General features: G+C 38.8%; 1 protein-coding gene across 1 annotated transcript; it reads left to right on the top strand.

Annotated features, from left to right (window-relative positions):
- The first annotated feature begins 449 nt into the window (after window positions 1–449).
- LOC122772975 (von Willebrand factor A domain-containing protein 5A-like) lies at window positions 450–12,013 on the top strand. The gene is made up of 20 exons (XM_044031318.1): window positions 450–902; window positions 1,179–1,226; window positions 1,841–2,043; window positions 2,145–2,367; window positions 4,602–4,768; window positions 4,881–4,995; window positions 5,082–5,257; window positions 5,350–5,438; window positions 5,702–5,846; window positions 6,264–6,343; window positions 6,425–6,539; window positions 6,658–6,816; window positions 6,904–7,007; window positions 7,781–7,995; window positions 8,245–8,307; window positions 8,792–8,821; window positions 8,924–8,983; window positions 10,134–10,303; window positions 10,808–10,931; window positions 11,016–12,013. Exons 2-20 carry the CDS (start codon window positions 1,184–1,186, stop codon window positions 11,093–11,095), a joined length of 2,361 nt encoding a protein of 786 aa, XP_043887253.1. The 5' UTR covers window positions 450–902; window positions 1,179–1,183; the 3' UTR covers window positions 11,096–12,013.
- The last annotated feature ends 3,823 nt before the right edge of the window (window positions 12,014–15,836 follow it).

Below are 15,836 nucleotides of genomic sequence, written 5' to 3' on the forward strand. Positions count from 1 at the left end.
TCCACACAGGAGAGAGACTGCAGGGAAGTAGAGTGGCAGTCAATTGACAAAAGAGAGATGTGAATGTTCCCTTTTCCCTTCCCTGAGTTCATATTAGCACAATATTAGCACTCTGCTACATTTATGTGTTATGTATGCATGTTTTCTTACAATCCTTTCTCAGGTATGTTGCAATTACTGTCAGAAAAATAAAAATACTTTTATTAAGTAATTCAGAAATGTTTATAGAAAACTTAAAACTTAAATTTCCCTTTTGGGGTGGTAATCTGCATTTGCAATTAACAACATCGCTCTCTCCAAACAGCGCTCCTCTTCCGCCATCACGCAGCCACAACAGTACGCTGCTCGCCTCGCAGTGAGTGAGTGAGTGTTGCAGTGGAGGGGGGAGGGGGGAGGGGGTTGGCAGCAGAGTAAAGGGGAGGGGCTAAGTGAGCACGAGTGAAGTAAGAGAGGAGCGGTGTTGTACGGCCAGTCGGTCACTCTATAAATGCCTGGAGTTGTACTTAAGAATCCATCTCATCACACAAGTATCGATCAATACCCAATACCAACGTTCGTATCTATATTTTAGATCGATCCGCCCAGCCCTAATTCAAACTATAGGACAAGGAAGTAGCTACTGTTTGGACTTGTGTACTCACGTACATGGCGAGAATGTACGTCAGTGATACTTCCCAAGTACGCACTTCTTGGATCGAGAAACGAATCATTGCAGGAAGTCGAAGTTTCGTATATGGAGAGATATGGGCGTGATTTGTAGCTGGATCGTTGTTGCTTCCTGACCTGCTGTAAGTGTCCGTTATCAGGGGTTAGTGTTTCATTATCCATCAGTAACTCAGCAACAGATGCGAGCGTCTAAGAGAAATCTAGATAGACTGGACACTTATAGTTCATCTAAGTAGGTGAGTGAATCCTAAAGTTACCAGCATAATAACGCAATTCACAGCAGAATAGTTGTTTATCTGTTTTCTGTTTGTTTTTGGGGAGGTGGGCTGGCAATAATATGGTGAATTATGTTAATTTTTACTCAGTAGAAACTCTGGATGCCATTTACAAGTAACCTCAAGAAAGAACGGGATGCATGTGTTTTCCTAAAGTGGATAAACAAATATACCATTTTATCATAAGCTACAGCAAAAATGCTTCAATTTATATTGTTTGTGTGACCATTTGCACAGGTGAGATGTCAGACTTCTGTGGTCTGCTGACTTCCCAGAGAGAAGCAGGTAACTAGCTGAAATCACTCAAGCTTTGTGCCTCCATAAATAACAGTGATAAAGGCTAAACTTATTTAAGCAGCATTGTGTACCTTTTGTTGATGTCATTGTTCTGCTTCTGTTTGGTCATGAACAGAAACAATGTAACATTATTTCTACACTTGTCCTTCATCTGATGACATTGCTTGAAAAATCCCAAGCAATGTCATCAGACCTGACTGAGGGGCTGTTTGTGTGGGTGACAGGATGAGACAAGAAGCATTTATCCCATTTATCTGCTGAACGACCAGGTTTTTTCAGCAGTAGAATTCACTTTAGAAACTTTTGATGGGTGTGTCTTTGTGTTTATAGTCATACTGCAACCTGCTATCTCACTTTACTAGCATAATGTTGCTAAACAAATCCCTTCCTGTATGCAGGGCAGGAAGGTCACTAAAACGGCAGAGACGGAGAGACTTTAACAATACTATGTGAACTCATTTGACAGTGGATTGAATCTAACATACATTTGTTTATATTTAAAAGTTACACTCAATAGCTTTAAGCAAGCAGTGTCAGAATGTAGTACTTGCAGTTTTAATCTATGAATATGTCAGTAACAATTAGCTGTTTCATGATTTCAGTTCCTCTGAAGAGCATCGAGGTGGAGGTGGAGGTGAGGGACCATGTGGCTACAGTGGTCTCCACTCTACACTACGAGAACAAGGAGGACAAACCAATCGAGGCTGTTTTTGTCTTTCCTCTGCCTGGAGATGCTGCTGTCTGTCATTTCAGTGCCAAGATTGGACAGACACAGATTGTAGCTGAAGTGAAGGAGAAACAGCAGGTGAGCTGGACAGTGAAGTTTCAATTCATTAGAATGGGTCTCGGAGTAAATATAGGGTTTGTTGCTCACAAGTGTTTGTGTGTGTGTCATCTGTACTTCAGGCTTGTGAGGAGTATGATGATGCTCTGAGCTCTGGTCAGCAAGCCTTTTTATTGGAGGAGAGTGAGCAGAGTCCAGATATATTCACTCTGAGTGTGGGCAGTCTGCCTCCAGGAGAGAGCGCCTCCATCAGGCTGGAGTATGTCACTGAGCTGGCTGTGCAGGCCGATGATGGGCTGAGGTTTTGTTTGCCTGCTGTGCTCAACCCTCGCTATCAGCCTCAAGGTAAGAAACCCAGCCAACACTCTGACCAGGAGCCTTTAAGCTGAACCAGAAAGTCCAAAAACCACCTTCACAACGTCAACAAAACCCATGCTGTAATCAGTCATTCATATATTTACCCATTGTTTCTCTTGTCACATAAAACGTAACATGTCACATAAAAGAGAAATTTTATATTTGAACATGAGGGGCTCAGTTGGCTCCATGAGGCAAATGGCCCATTGCAGTGACACCACTGTGTCTTCCCCTCTCTATTGGCTACACAGCTGTTGCCTCATAACAAGAAGGTCGGGTACTTATCTCAGTTCAACTGGGAGTTTGCATGTTTTCCCTGTGTGTCTTGGGTTTTCTCCAGCTCTTAGGTTTCCCCCTAACATGCAGAGGTTAATTGGACACTAACTAATTAACCGTAGATGTGAATGTGAGAGTGAATGGTTGTTTGTCTCTTTGTGTTTGCCCTGCGATGGACTAGTGACTCGTCTAGAATGTGCGCCACCTTTTCGCCCTATGTCAACTGGGATTGTCTCCAGCACGACCCTCATGTAGAGGATAAAGTGATAGACAATGAGTGAGTGAACATGAGTGTCACCTCACGGCAAGGAGGTCATTAGTTTGAATCCTCAGCCTTACTGTGTGGAGTTCTGCTACAGTCCAAACATATGCTGTGACTGTAGTTATGAAAGTCAGTCTGAATGATTGTTGATCTGCATATTGTCCCTGTGTTTGAGTGGCTCTCTATCCAGGGTGTCCCCTAGCTTTTGCCTTGTGTCAGTTTGGATTGGTTCCAGCTCCCCCTTATGAACTTGAAGACAAATGTCAGAAGATGGATGAATATAAAGATCACCTTCAACTGTTGCTTAAAATGGTGCATGTGTAATGCTTTTTGTACCAGAAAAAAACATCTGGGAAGTCTTCACTGTAAAAAGGGATGCCCAAAATTGTAGTAGTTCTATTGCTTCAGTTGCTTCAGTGATTTCCGAAACTGCAAAACTGCTAAAGAAGTCACCTACTGAAGCTTGTGCAACAGTGGGATTTTTCTAACCATGTATGGACACAGTTGTTGCAAAATATTGCACAGGTTCCTGAACATTAACAACATCTGCAACATTAAATTACTATAGTTGGTCCATCTACTTGTGTGTTCACAGTAGAGGTCAACGGATAAGGTTTTCTTTGGGATTTCTGGGATTGACTCCAGTTGACTCCAGTTGACTCCAGTGTCTATATATATATATATATATATATATATATAACACTCTAAATATATAAATAAATATATATGTGTGTATATATATATATATATATATATATATATATATATATATATATATATATATATATATATATATATATATATATATGTATATGTATATATATATTTAGAGTGTTCACTTAACCTAATAAGGGAGGCCCTTGTTCCAACGGGGTTGTGCATCTGGGTGTTTTTGCTGCAAGGCAACAGCACTAACCCCTACTAATAATGTATAAACAAAATGGGTTATCAAAAACATAATATAAATACATTAACTTTTAGATAAAAGAACAAAAATACATAATTAACCAATCATTATTGGTCAAAGGAAATTGGCCTAATCAATGAATCAGTCTACCTGTTGTTCAGGGATGCTCTTCTGCATACCTTGGTTGTAACAAGTGATTATTTTATTCTATTCTATTCTTTTATTTTAAGCCAGTCTGCTATGATCTCTGGTGTCAACACACAACTGACACTCCCTGGATATTTTCTCCTTTTCAGACCATTCTCTGTCAGCCCTAGAGATGGTTGTGCATGAAAATCCCAGTCGATCAAAAATACTCAGACCAGCACGTCTGGCACCAACAACCATTCCACATTCAAAGTCACTTAAATCACCTTACCTCCCCATTCTGATGTTCAACCTACCTCTAGTTCTGATGTTCGGTTTGAACTTCAGTAGGTTGTCTTGACCTTGTCTATATGCATTTTATTGCTGTCGTGTGTGTCCAGTATCAAAATTGATGTCATATGAAGTTATGCATAAGTAGTATTTCTCATACATTCAACTCATGGACATTGTAAAGAAAAGTAGATCATTTGTATTGTCATGCTGTTCATTCGAAGTCTAGCAGCAGTAAAACTTTTGCATGTACACCTAATTTTCCTAGCAAAATAATTACATTACATTCAGCAGACGCTACCTTCCCTGTGTGACCCACACCTGGACCAAAGTGTCTAATTTGTTCCATATTGTTTACAGGCAGTGACGGTGCCAGTGTCCAGGTGACCTCTGTTCCAGCCTCTCTGGTGCCCTACAGTCTGTCTTTCTCTGCCCGAGTGTCCTCTCCTCGTCCAGTCTGTAAAATAGAGTCCAGCTGTTCCCTGGACCCTCTGCAGTACCTGAACACAGAGCAGACCCAGGCCACTGTAGGTCAAGTGCTAATGTGTCTGCTGATGTGTGTGGTTGTTCCTCAACACTAAGAACAAACACTTGTGTGGCACTTTGCTGATGTGAGTGAGTGTGCTGTGTGAACTGCAGGTCAAGTTGGCTGAAGGACACAAGTTTAACAGAGATGTTGAGCTGCTGATTTATTACAAAGATGCTCACCAGCCCACTGCTGTGGTGGAGGCAGGACAAGCGTCTGCAGAACCTGGTGAGTGCAAATCGGTGAGGCTGTTACTCTGTATTGAAAACATGTTTTCCTTTAAGTTACATTTGTATTTATGGTATGTGTCTCAGGGACTCTGATGGGCGATCCAGTAGTGATGCTGAGTCTGTACCCCGAGTTCCCCCAGTCTGTGACGTCTTCACTCGCCTCATGTGGAGAGTTTGTGTTCTTAATTGATCGGTCTGGAAGTATGGATTGTTCCATCAATAACATCATGCATCAAGAAACTCGAATTGGCAGTGCAAGGGTAGTCAGCAAAGGGTTGACTTAATCATGATCATCATTGTGTTGCTCTGTCACATTATTATCCTCAGTATATCATTCATCTCCTTCCTTCAGGATACTCTACTGCTCCTGTTGAAGAGCTTACCAATGGGCTGTTACTTCAACATCTACAGCTTTGGCTCCAACTATGAACACATCTTCCCGTAAGTAACAATTGAATTCTGAATAATTGAATAATGTTGTTTTCCTTCTTTTATGTGTTATGTTGTTTGTCTGATGATGTATTCTAATAGGTCTCATCTTGTTGAGCTATAGACACATTTCCCAATGAGGACATAGAGTATATATTGTATCTATCTGTGTATCTATGTTTCTATATCTTTTTATCCACAGAAAATGTTTGATATTGATTATCATTTGCGTGCATCGTGTTTCGTGCATATTCGTGGGTATTTCTTTATGGCAGTAACAGTGTGGAGTACAACCAGAAGACAATGGCAAAGGCACTGAAGAAAGTTGAGGAGATGGATGCAGATCTTGGAGGAACAGAAATCCTGGAGCCCCTCAAACATATTTACAGTTGTCCCATCATTCCTAATCATCCTAGACAGGTAAAACACACAAGCCACAAATATTGTTTTCTGTAGGTTATAGCAATAATATACTGTATAGTACGCTTGTTTTCACGCCAAATCACTTAAATCTTAACAGTCTTAAGCTACAGTAGCATGTTTATTTGAAGCTCATGCATTCTTCTTACACACATAAATACATGCTCTTTTAATGCCTTTGACCGAATGCACAGAGTATTCTTAAAGAGGACCCTCATAGACATAATGCATTCCCTAGCCAACAATGTCCCCACAAAGATTTTTTTGATTTTTATGATTTCACAAAAATATAAATACAAGTACACACACATACACAAATACCAGACAATTCAGTGAGCAGTGTGATAGTTCCCACAGTCCTATGTTTTGTCACTGAATTGTGTGACTCTGACACGCTGGTGTCAAAACTCCTTGTAGCTCTTTGTCTTTACTGATGGAGAGGTGTCCAATACCAAAGAAGTGATAGATCTGGTGAAGCAGAATTCAGGCTCCCACAGGTAAAGCAGAACAACTTGGTTCCATGTTGTTACATGTAACAGTGCTGCCTGTGTGAAACACTAAACTATACTGTGTTTAAGGTGTTTCTCTTTTGGGATTGGAGAAGGAGCCAGCTCTGCTCTTATCACTGGGATGGCCAAGGAAGGAGGAGGTCACGCTCAGTTCATCACAGGGACTGACAGGATGCAACCTAAAGTGAGAAGAAATGTAGCAATAAATTATTACTTTGGATTGACAATTTAATCATGGATCGATATCATACAGTAAATTCTGTTGCTTTGCCTTTTTGTTCATGTTTTTTTTCCCCAACCAGGTGATGCAGTCACTGCGATATTCTCTGCAGCCATCAGTGAAGGACATCTCAGTCACATGGGATCTGCCACAGGGAGTGTCTGTCACTGATCTCTCTCCACCAATTACAGCACTATTCCATGGTCAAAGGTCACTGATTTATGCCCAGCTCACTGGCGAGGTAGTAGCAGCACCTTGACTTAATAAGTAGAATAAGCATAATACTGATATCAACATGGTTTCTAAACACACTGTGACTCTTTCTCAGAGCTCAGAGGCAGCAGAGGGCAGTGTAACACTGAAGTACACTTTGGCAGGTCATCCTTCTCAGAACCAGCTCCACTTTAGTCTCAAACCTACAGAGGACACGGGGTAAAACCACACCACGTTTTATAATTTTAAATATCAGGCAAATTAATGAAGTAAATAATAAACATTGCATTGAATTTAAGATGCTGAGTATCCTCACACACAGAGAACAATGTAGAGAGTCCCCATGTTTTCATAGTGTAAGTAAAAAGATATATACATACAGAATGTCATAAATACTAAGTATACAGATTATTATTCGGGGAATTAAAGGTCCAGTGTGTTGGAATTAGTGACATCAAAATGGTGGAACCCTCCACGCACTCCTCCCTTTCCCAAGCACAACTACGGTGGCCTTCGCATACCAGACAGTTAATACATCAAGTTTAGGCAGATAGAGTCTTTCTGCCATTTCTCCCTTTATGGGCCAACCTCCAGCTTTAAAATATGTAATGCACACTCTTGACGGTTTCATGCTGTTTGAGAAACATGGCGTGCACAAGATGGCAGCCTCTGGAAAGCAAGGCCCTCATCTTCAGTGCATACAAAATGCTTAGTATGCATATTTTTATTTTTATTTTTATTTTAAAAGATCTACTTTTCTTTACAATTTCTGCCAATGAACCCTCCTCAATGCTACACACTGGACTTTAAGGTCTGAATGAGTTGGTGATAGAAATCAAACCAAAGTCAGTGTAGAAAGGAAGCTACTGCTGCAAAAGTCTGACGTTTTAGCAAAGGTTTGCTTTGCATGCCATAATGGTCGGTGAAGAATGATACATCTCTGTTTTGCATACTTGAAAATTCACCTGTGGTTACTCCTCTCCCGTTTGCAGATTAACCCTGCACAGGTTGGGTGCTCGGAGTCTGATTCGCTCCCTGGAGATTAATTTCGAGGGGCAGCAAAATGAGGGAGTGGAGAGGAAGGTGGTGGAGCTCAGTGTCCAGTCAGGAGTCAGCAGCTCCCTCACTGCTTTTATTGTGGTCAACAAAGACAGTAGTGAGCCGATTAAAGGACCTCTGCTGTATATAGTAGATAATCCAGCAAGCTGTGAGTGTTAAGAATTTAATTAATCACAGCTATTATTATTATCATCACTGAAGTTATCATTAGTTCATTATAAATGAATCATTACTTAATCAGTTAATATTTGGTTAATGCTAACCTAGTCAGTGGTAAATTAACACTGTGGAGCTCTGAGAACTTGTTTAGTCATTTTTAAATTTTGAACCCCCTTTTGTGGCCTCGATGAAGAATGTGTACTTTACTGACTGATAATGTGCACTGTCCTTCTCACAGGTATCAATGCCAATTGTGGCTTATTTGATATCTCTGATGATTATTCACGCAGCAGCAAAATAGGTATGTTGTCAAAGTGGCTTTTGTGTGTGAATGTTGTTCATATATTTCTGAAGAAGCAAAGATGATGTAACTCAACAGATAATTTATCTGGTAACGGTGATATTCACCGTTACCAGATGTTCATGTTTGTTTGTTTGTTTGTTCAATCAATTCATCATCACTTGAATTTTGCACAAGCTACTTGTCTCAATATGGCTGACAGTGAATAAGTAAATAAATAACTAAACTAACTAAAGCCACAGGTGACTAACGTGAAATCGCTGCACCTTAAACTGGAGCACTTTATTTATATAAAGACATATATCAGTATAAAGGCTTAATTACATATCTGTGGTACTGTACGATCATGTGAGTCAGTAAATCTTCACATGCATAATATGCTTTGTTCAATAGGCTCTATAATTTTCTTCAAGTTTGTGTTTCAATGTCATAATATTCATTTTATTTTGAAGTCATTTTTTAAAAAATGTCCAACAATTCTCAGGAAGGACCGTGAACAAGAAAGTAAAATCAGGTAAAGGTTTTCCCTTATTTATTTATTTTTATACTATACCTGAATGTTATGTTTCTGTTCATCTTGTTGTTGTTGTTGTTGTTGTCTCTCCCCCATCAACAGTTTTTAGCAGAATTGGCAGCTACTTAAAGCTCAGTCGGAGGGCCTCGTCTGAAAGAAAAGGCAAGAAAACAAGTGGTGTTTTTTTTTTTCTTCATCTCATTAGAGCTGGGTATTTCCTACTTCATGTTACGTATCACAGTTTTTTCAGAATCCTTTTATTATTTATTACAACATCTGCGTCATTGACTTTAAACACCTCCCATTTGTCATTGACATGTATAGGGTCATCTGACATATGCTATCCGTCTATTTTCTGTCCATTCTCCTCTGCACCTTATGTGATGTAAAGTCTGGAGTGTAGTGACAAAAAAAGCTTGACGAAGCACAGACAGTCACACTAGTGTCTTTTGGGTCTTCAATTAATGTCTGAAGCTGAGCAGCTCTGAGTCTTTCTGATTCTGGATAGAGCAGTGGTCTCAAACTTATAATGTGTTATTTCTGTATGTTTTATTTATTATTATTGTTTATAGATACATTTTGTATCATAAATGCGTTTATATTGTGAACTATTAATCATTCCATATAAAAAAAAACACTTTCATTTTGAAATTATGTGAATGATCATCATAAATATTATTATTTTTATGTATTTTCTCAAAAAGTTGGGCTTTTTTTACTACTGACCAAACGAGATACTCTGTTTTTGAGTTTGAGACCCCTGGAATAGAGGAAATGAAGGAGTTTAAATACAGTTTGAGTGGGTGTACTGGGGAAATACTCTCTGTAGTTAATATTTTTTCTATTGCTGTCAGGAAATGTAGCTTGGGTATAAAAGATGTGCTATGCAATATAGTACATGTCTGAAATCTAAAGGGTCACAGGCCACAGTTCCTTTAGTTAGTTCATGTTGTCTTACAGCTGGGTTACACAGAAAACAATTGATGTGGTACATAGGAATTTTCCACTGTAATATTTCTACCAGTTAGTATTCTGTAACCTCTGAGTCTATACACACGTCAGCAATACAACATTCTGCATACCTATTTATATATTTAGCACAGCCATCAATCTCATGCTGTCATCTGTCAAAGAACCTGCAAATGTAAACAGGAACATAAAGTAGCACAAATGCGTGTGTGCGTGTGTGGATACCTGCTGGCTGCTACTACTTCACTTTTTCAGTCTGTGTACTTCCTATAAACCCTCTATAGATCTGCACGGCTACATGAACATTATTTTGTATTCAACTTCCTTTGTTTTTCCTCCTCAGAAATGTCTCAGTGTAGTGCTGCTAGCATCAAACCTGAGGAGACACTCAAAGACCCTTTGCTGCAGTTGGTTTCCCTGCAGGAGGCGCATGGCTGCTGGCTGCTTGATCCAATGTTGGCAGCTGCTCTGGGAAAGACCAGCAAGGAGCTGGAAAACAGAAAGCCCTCCACGGTGGGTTAAATATTAGAGGACAGTTTGTTTTAGGGCTGTATCATTTGATATGTAAATATCAAATGGTTTGCAGAGTATGCTTTGACTAACCATGTTTATGGTTAGGTATGCTGCCATATTTTCATTTTAATCTTAAAGCTTGTAATAATCAGTTTTAATGTAAACTCACAGAGTTAATGTTACATTAACACAAGTAAGCATATTAAATCTATCTATCAAAGGCCATTAAATATATGTAGAAAAAAGTCCAAGAGTGACAAGCATCCTCATCTGCTGAGCCCTTTTATCTTCATAATCTCTGTTCATGACACAATAGTTTCTCTCGAGGGTGTAAGATGCATCTCCAGATGTTATGTGATTTTTAATTTATGATTTTCTGCCTAGAAACTCCGTCATTATACGTAATTTATTTTATATCAGATGTTGAATGTGTTTATGTGTTTTGCATTTTAAATGGCAATAGGGATCCTTCTTTACAAAGCTTCCCATCATATCTAAATGTAGGTAAACCAGGAAGTGTGGGCCACCATTTTGGCTCTGATCTGGCTTCATGGTTTCAAGATGGATATGAAAGAAGAGTGGGAACTTCTGGCTCTTAAGGCTGTGTCATGGCTCCGTGCTCAGAATGGTAATAACCATGACAACGTTGTTTAATCGCTTGTTTTTCTTGTTGTTGTTACTCAATGTTTCTTCTTCTGTGTTTTTCCCTCAGCACCATGTGTGGCAGAGTGTGTGGAAGCTGGAAATGCGCTGTTGGGTTGTGAGGTGCAGAAAGATCTAGTTGGGCTCTGAGGGTTTTCATTAAACTGGTTTCTCTGTAGGACTGGTACATAGAGGTGGACTATTTTACCCAGGCTTGGTTCTAGAGTGAGACTGGGAGACTAGGACTATTATGTTCTATTAAGGACAAGCTGAAATTAGTGATTGAGAACATTAACTCCTCTTGAAAATGTGTACTGATTTCATATATTATAAGTGATAATCAGGCTCATTTATTACGATATATTATTACTTCCTGGTTGTCCTCAATGAACATACCACAAGACTATCTCTTTTTAATGTTTTTATATACAGTCTGTGTCGTAATCGTGGAATAGCTTAAGTCTAAATTGCAGAATATGACTACTTTTTAAGGTTAAATAGATACTTCATGAAAACTCATGAAAGTGTGTAGTAGCACTAGCGAAGTAAGAGTGTCAACCAGAGGCGGTGCCAGGATTGAGATCGTGGATGGGCCTTGAGATCACTGTCTGGGCACCATGCGCATGAAATACAGTATCTGCCTGCAGTGCTGACAGAGATAATGCATCTTTGTGGCTTGTGTCACTCGCTGTCCATGGTGCTGAAGTGGACAGAGCCCTTGACCTTAGCCTAACTAGTTTTTTCTCTGTAACTTGTTTTTCTTGTTTTTCACTGCACAAAAGCAAAGTCCAAAACCAGAAAATAAGAGCAGCAAAACAATTGGACAAAGCTGCTGAAACGGCACCGAAAATACTGCCACATATAACACAAAACTATAATAAATACACAACCTCTGCTGCTATGGGCTTTTATTTTTCTACCTACTTAACCTATTTGCCTTTATATTGCTGCTGCTGTGAATTAACTTGCCGGTACAACAGCAGTTACGGCAGTTTCCACCTACTTCTTCATGCTGTGCTTTTTTAAAACTAAAATTAAATAAGCAGATTTTGCTTACTTTGTTTTCACAGCATTATATCGTAAGTTGTTATTCTATATATTTTTCTTTTTAGATATATACAATTCAGAAAGACGAGGCCAAAACAAGGTCTGGTGTGGACAATAGTCCTTTGAGTCCACTTGTTGCGCCAGGTCTAACTCCACCTTACCTCCAATACCGCTTGTGCTTCAGTGACTTAATTACTTAACACGTTGAATTATTGATGAGTGCTATGAAAAGTCCTTATGTCAGGTCTATTTTGTGCCTTCTTACTCTTCCTATAATTGCACTGCACTTTGTCCATCAAACATACAGCCATATTATTATTATTATTATTATTATTATTATTTTTTATCTGAAACTGAGGTTTAAACTAGACCCATATAAGTGAATGTTTGATTAAATTAATTTCTATTTAAAACACTGGACTATGTCAACCCTTCACCACTGTATTTCAAAAGCTGAATAATGAGTCTTTATGCACCACAATTCATTTTAGTCATGCTAGTAACACTTAACACTGTTGCACCGCAGTGATAATGTACAGTATAAACGCATGATTGTCTCTTGCACAGGCCCTTGTGGGAGGGAGTTTGAACTCCTTTTAACAGCTTCTCTTGTTTCATTTTGTATGAAATATTGCTCAAATGTTCTTAAAAAGTATTTTACTTGTTCCTTTGTATGTTGTGTATCTGTGGCAGATTTGTGTATGCAGTCTTGTGGCTATAAGTAAAACCTTAAATCTCTACAAAGGCTTATTTATTTTCTTTATGATCTCCATATCTTCTCTTTATTTTGGAAAGAAAATGAACTCAAATTAGAACATTAGTTTGTGTAATTTGCCATGATATTAAGATACAAAGCAGGCATTAGCTGCCACTGTATGACCTTTCCCACAGCCTGCCTTTGAACCAGCAGCACATTTAAACTCCACCCACCCAGTGCTCTGATGATCAGCCATTTAAGCAAACATCTTTGTCTTCCTTTATCTGGAGGGGGAAACATAACTGCAACAAGCACATGCAAGTAAACCCATCTCTTCAAAGGTAGGCATTGTCGAAAATTGTATTTGTATATATGTTATAACAAGTTTTATTTCTATAGACATCCCTTACCTGCAACAAGAAAACAGATGTGATTCTTGTGCGTAAGAAAGACGGAAGGTTCAGTTGACACAGATGGGGCAGAGTGTGATTATGTGACTTTTTCTGAACTTATAGTCCTCAAGGGGACTAAAGCCTGATCCAAATGAGGCAGAACCTCATGCTGAACCATATAAATCAATATTTCCACATGTATTTCTTTAAAATGCATGTACTGTAAATAATATTTAAACAAACATTTTGCTTTTGTCTGTACCAGGTATGTACAAAGGCGGCTGCTGTGGTTTACAGACCATGTTTAAAGCTGATATGGGTCTGGCACCAAACAACGCTGCAGCCATGTTGACCCCATATGACCTTTGATCCTCAGGATTGGGGCTGTCTGTCTGTTCTATAGGAGACTCTTTTCATCAGGCCTCTCAACTTTGGTACGACCTTAAGGAGATGAGGGTCACAGATTAAGGGAATTCCTTTAAATTCCGTCTTGATTTATATAGATTTAGATTTCTATAGATTTTTAAACTTTGTATTCATTGTTATTTGCTGTTGCGTGCTGTTGTCTTGCTTTTATTTTGCCTTGCCTTTAATTAGCGTATGTAAATGTGACAGATGTGATGTAAAATGTGTAAAATTATCCAAAATGTAATAATTGAATACCCATCACTAACAACAATAATAATAATGACTTTATCTATGAATCACTTTTCAAAACTAAAGTACATAATAACGAGAAATAAATGCTCTAACAACAGATTATGTAATATTAATAAAACTCACTCAATAAGAGAAATAATCAGTATTTCAATGATAGACACCAATTAACATTTGAGAAGAGATCAGATGTATATTTTGGGACAAGAATGGAATGTGCTTCAAGAGTTATTATTAATACTTGAAGAGTTACCATAAAAATCTGAAAATCAATTTTAGAATTCATTTTAATTAATTGTGTTATTTCTTAAGTCTTAATTGGAAGAAACAGGACTGGATCACAGAAGTTGCATTTTTATACAGATTCAAGAAGCCATTAGAAATTACTCTCACATTTGTGCAGATGTGCAGAAAATAATGACCTTGGCTTTGTTAACACAGCTGAATGTTAAGTGTCCTAATGGCTAAAGATCACTTATGTTGAAACCAAGGTACAATTGAGTGTCATTTGCATAGAAATAAACATTTCATTGTGTTTATGGATAATGTGTCCTAGGGGGAGAGTGTAGATTGAAAGCAAGAGTGTTCCAGGAATTGACCCCTGAGGGACACCACAAGTCAACTTCACACAAGATGATTGTGAATTTCCAATGGCTACTGATAATAACTGCATGTTCTGACAAACTGACCCAGCTGGAGGTTGAGCATTAAGTCATACTAGCTGTGAGAAATGTTACAGTATCACTCATGAGTCTGAACTCCAGCACCATGTGTTGCAGTTTTGCTACTGGTTTCTAACTCCCATTCTTTCACAGAGGTCAAAGGGAGTGGAGGCCTCTGGCGTTTATTCCTCTCTCCTTGTCTGTCAGTCCACAGGTTGGGTGCTAGGACTCTGATCCTATTTCTGGAGGTAGAGAAAGGCGCTAAGTAGCAAGATAGTTAAGGAGTGAAGGAGAAGGTGGTGGAGCTCAGTGTCCAATCAGGAGTGAGCAAATTCTTCTTCCTTCATTGCTGTGAACAAAGGCGACAACAGGTCAATTAAAGGACCTCTGATGTGCAGAAATGTTCACTTTTACGTTGTCCGCTTTGTGTTCACTTTGATTGTGAAGCATAATTAATATGTAAATGTGGAACATATTGTGATGTTGCCAGTCGACTGAAAACTGCATCATCAACACTCGCCTGCCATCGTATTAGGTAGAGGACCTAAAATGCAGTCTGGATGAGTAAATGTACATTAAAAGACAGATTTACAACATATAACTTAACATTGAAATTACAATCGAACATCTTGCACTGTGTAGGGCGAAGAGCACTCTCTCTCTCTCATTACTCGCTTGGCATTAAAATCGATGAATAATCTTGATAAATAATCTTAATCTCAATATTGATCAATTCTGATAATCATATTGGCCATAATGAGAGCTGCTATGCTATGCCTCTTATAACTGGGTACTAGAGATGTGAGGGTGATTATAGAGCACCGAGGCATATGTCATGTAGAGATGCTGGAGTGTTTTGGTGTTGTTACTTAATATTCCGTCAACTGTTTTCCCTCGTTCAGTCTCTTCTTGGCATCTTGTGTGGCAGAGTGTGTGTTTTGGCACTGGAAACACACTGTTGGGTCTGCAGCACTGCGAAGTATTTTCTGGGGCTCTTATTATTATTTTATTTCACTCTCCAGGATTGATGCACAGGAAGCTCCATCCTGTAACCTTTACTTCATGACATTGCACTTCAGTCAACACTCTCCATCATACAAAGTGAACAGCGCAGGGATTACACTGAAAGGTTGGTTGTAACAATTACGTCTGTATATTAAATATAATGTCTTGAAATATGTTTCAGGGTCTTGTAAGCTTTGCCAATGTAAGGTCCAATCCTAACATTATACAGGCCATTAAAGAGTCTGTGTAGACGGATATTACATGAGAACCAGAAACACGTCCTCATTATGTACCAGGTTTGCTGATTTCAACAGTGTCTGTCATATAATGATGTAAGGTTTAAGGTATAAAGAATATGATTTGATGTCACTGGATTGATGTGAGGTATGTGTTCAAATGTCTGGCAAATCGATTCTGACAGAATAGAAAAA

This window comes from Solea senegalensis, linkage group LG8, assembly GCF_019176455.1.
Source record: "Solea senegalensis isolate Sse05_10M linkage group LG8, IFAPA_SoseM_1, whole genome shotgun sequence".
Taxonomy (NCBI): domain Eukaryota; kingdom Metazoa; phylum Chordata; class Actinopteri; order Pleuronectiformes; family Soleidae; genus Solea; species Solea senegalensis.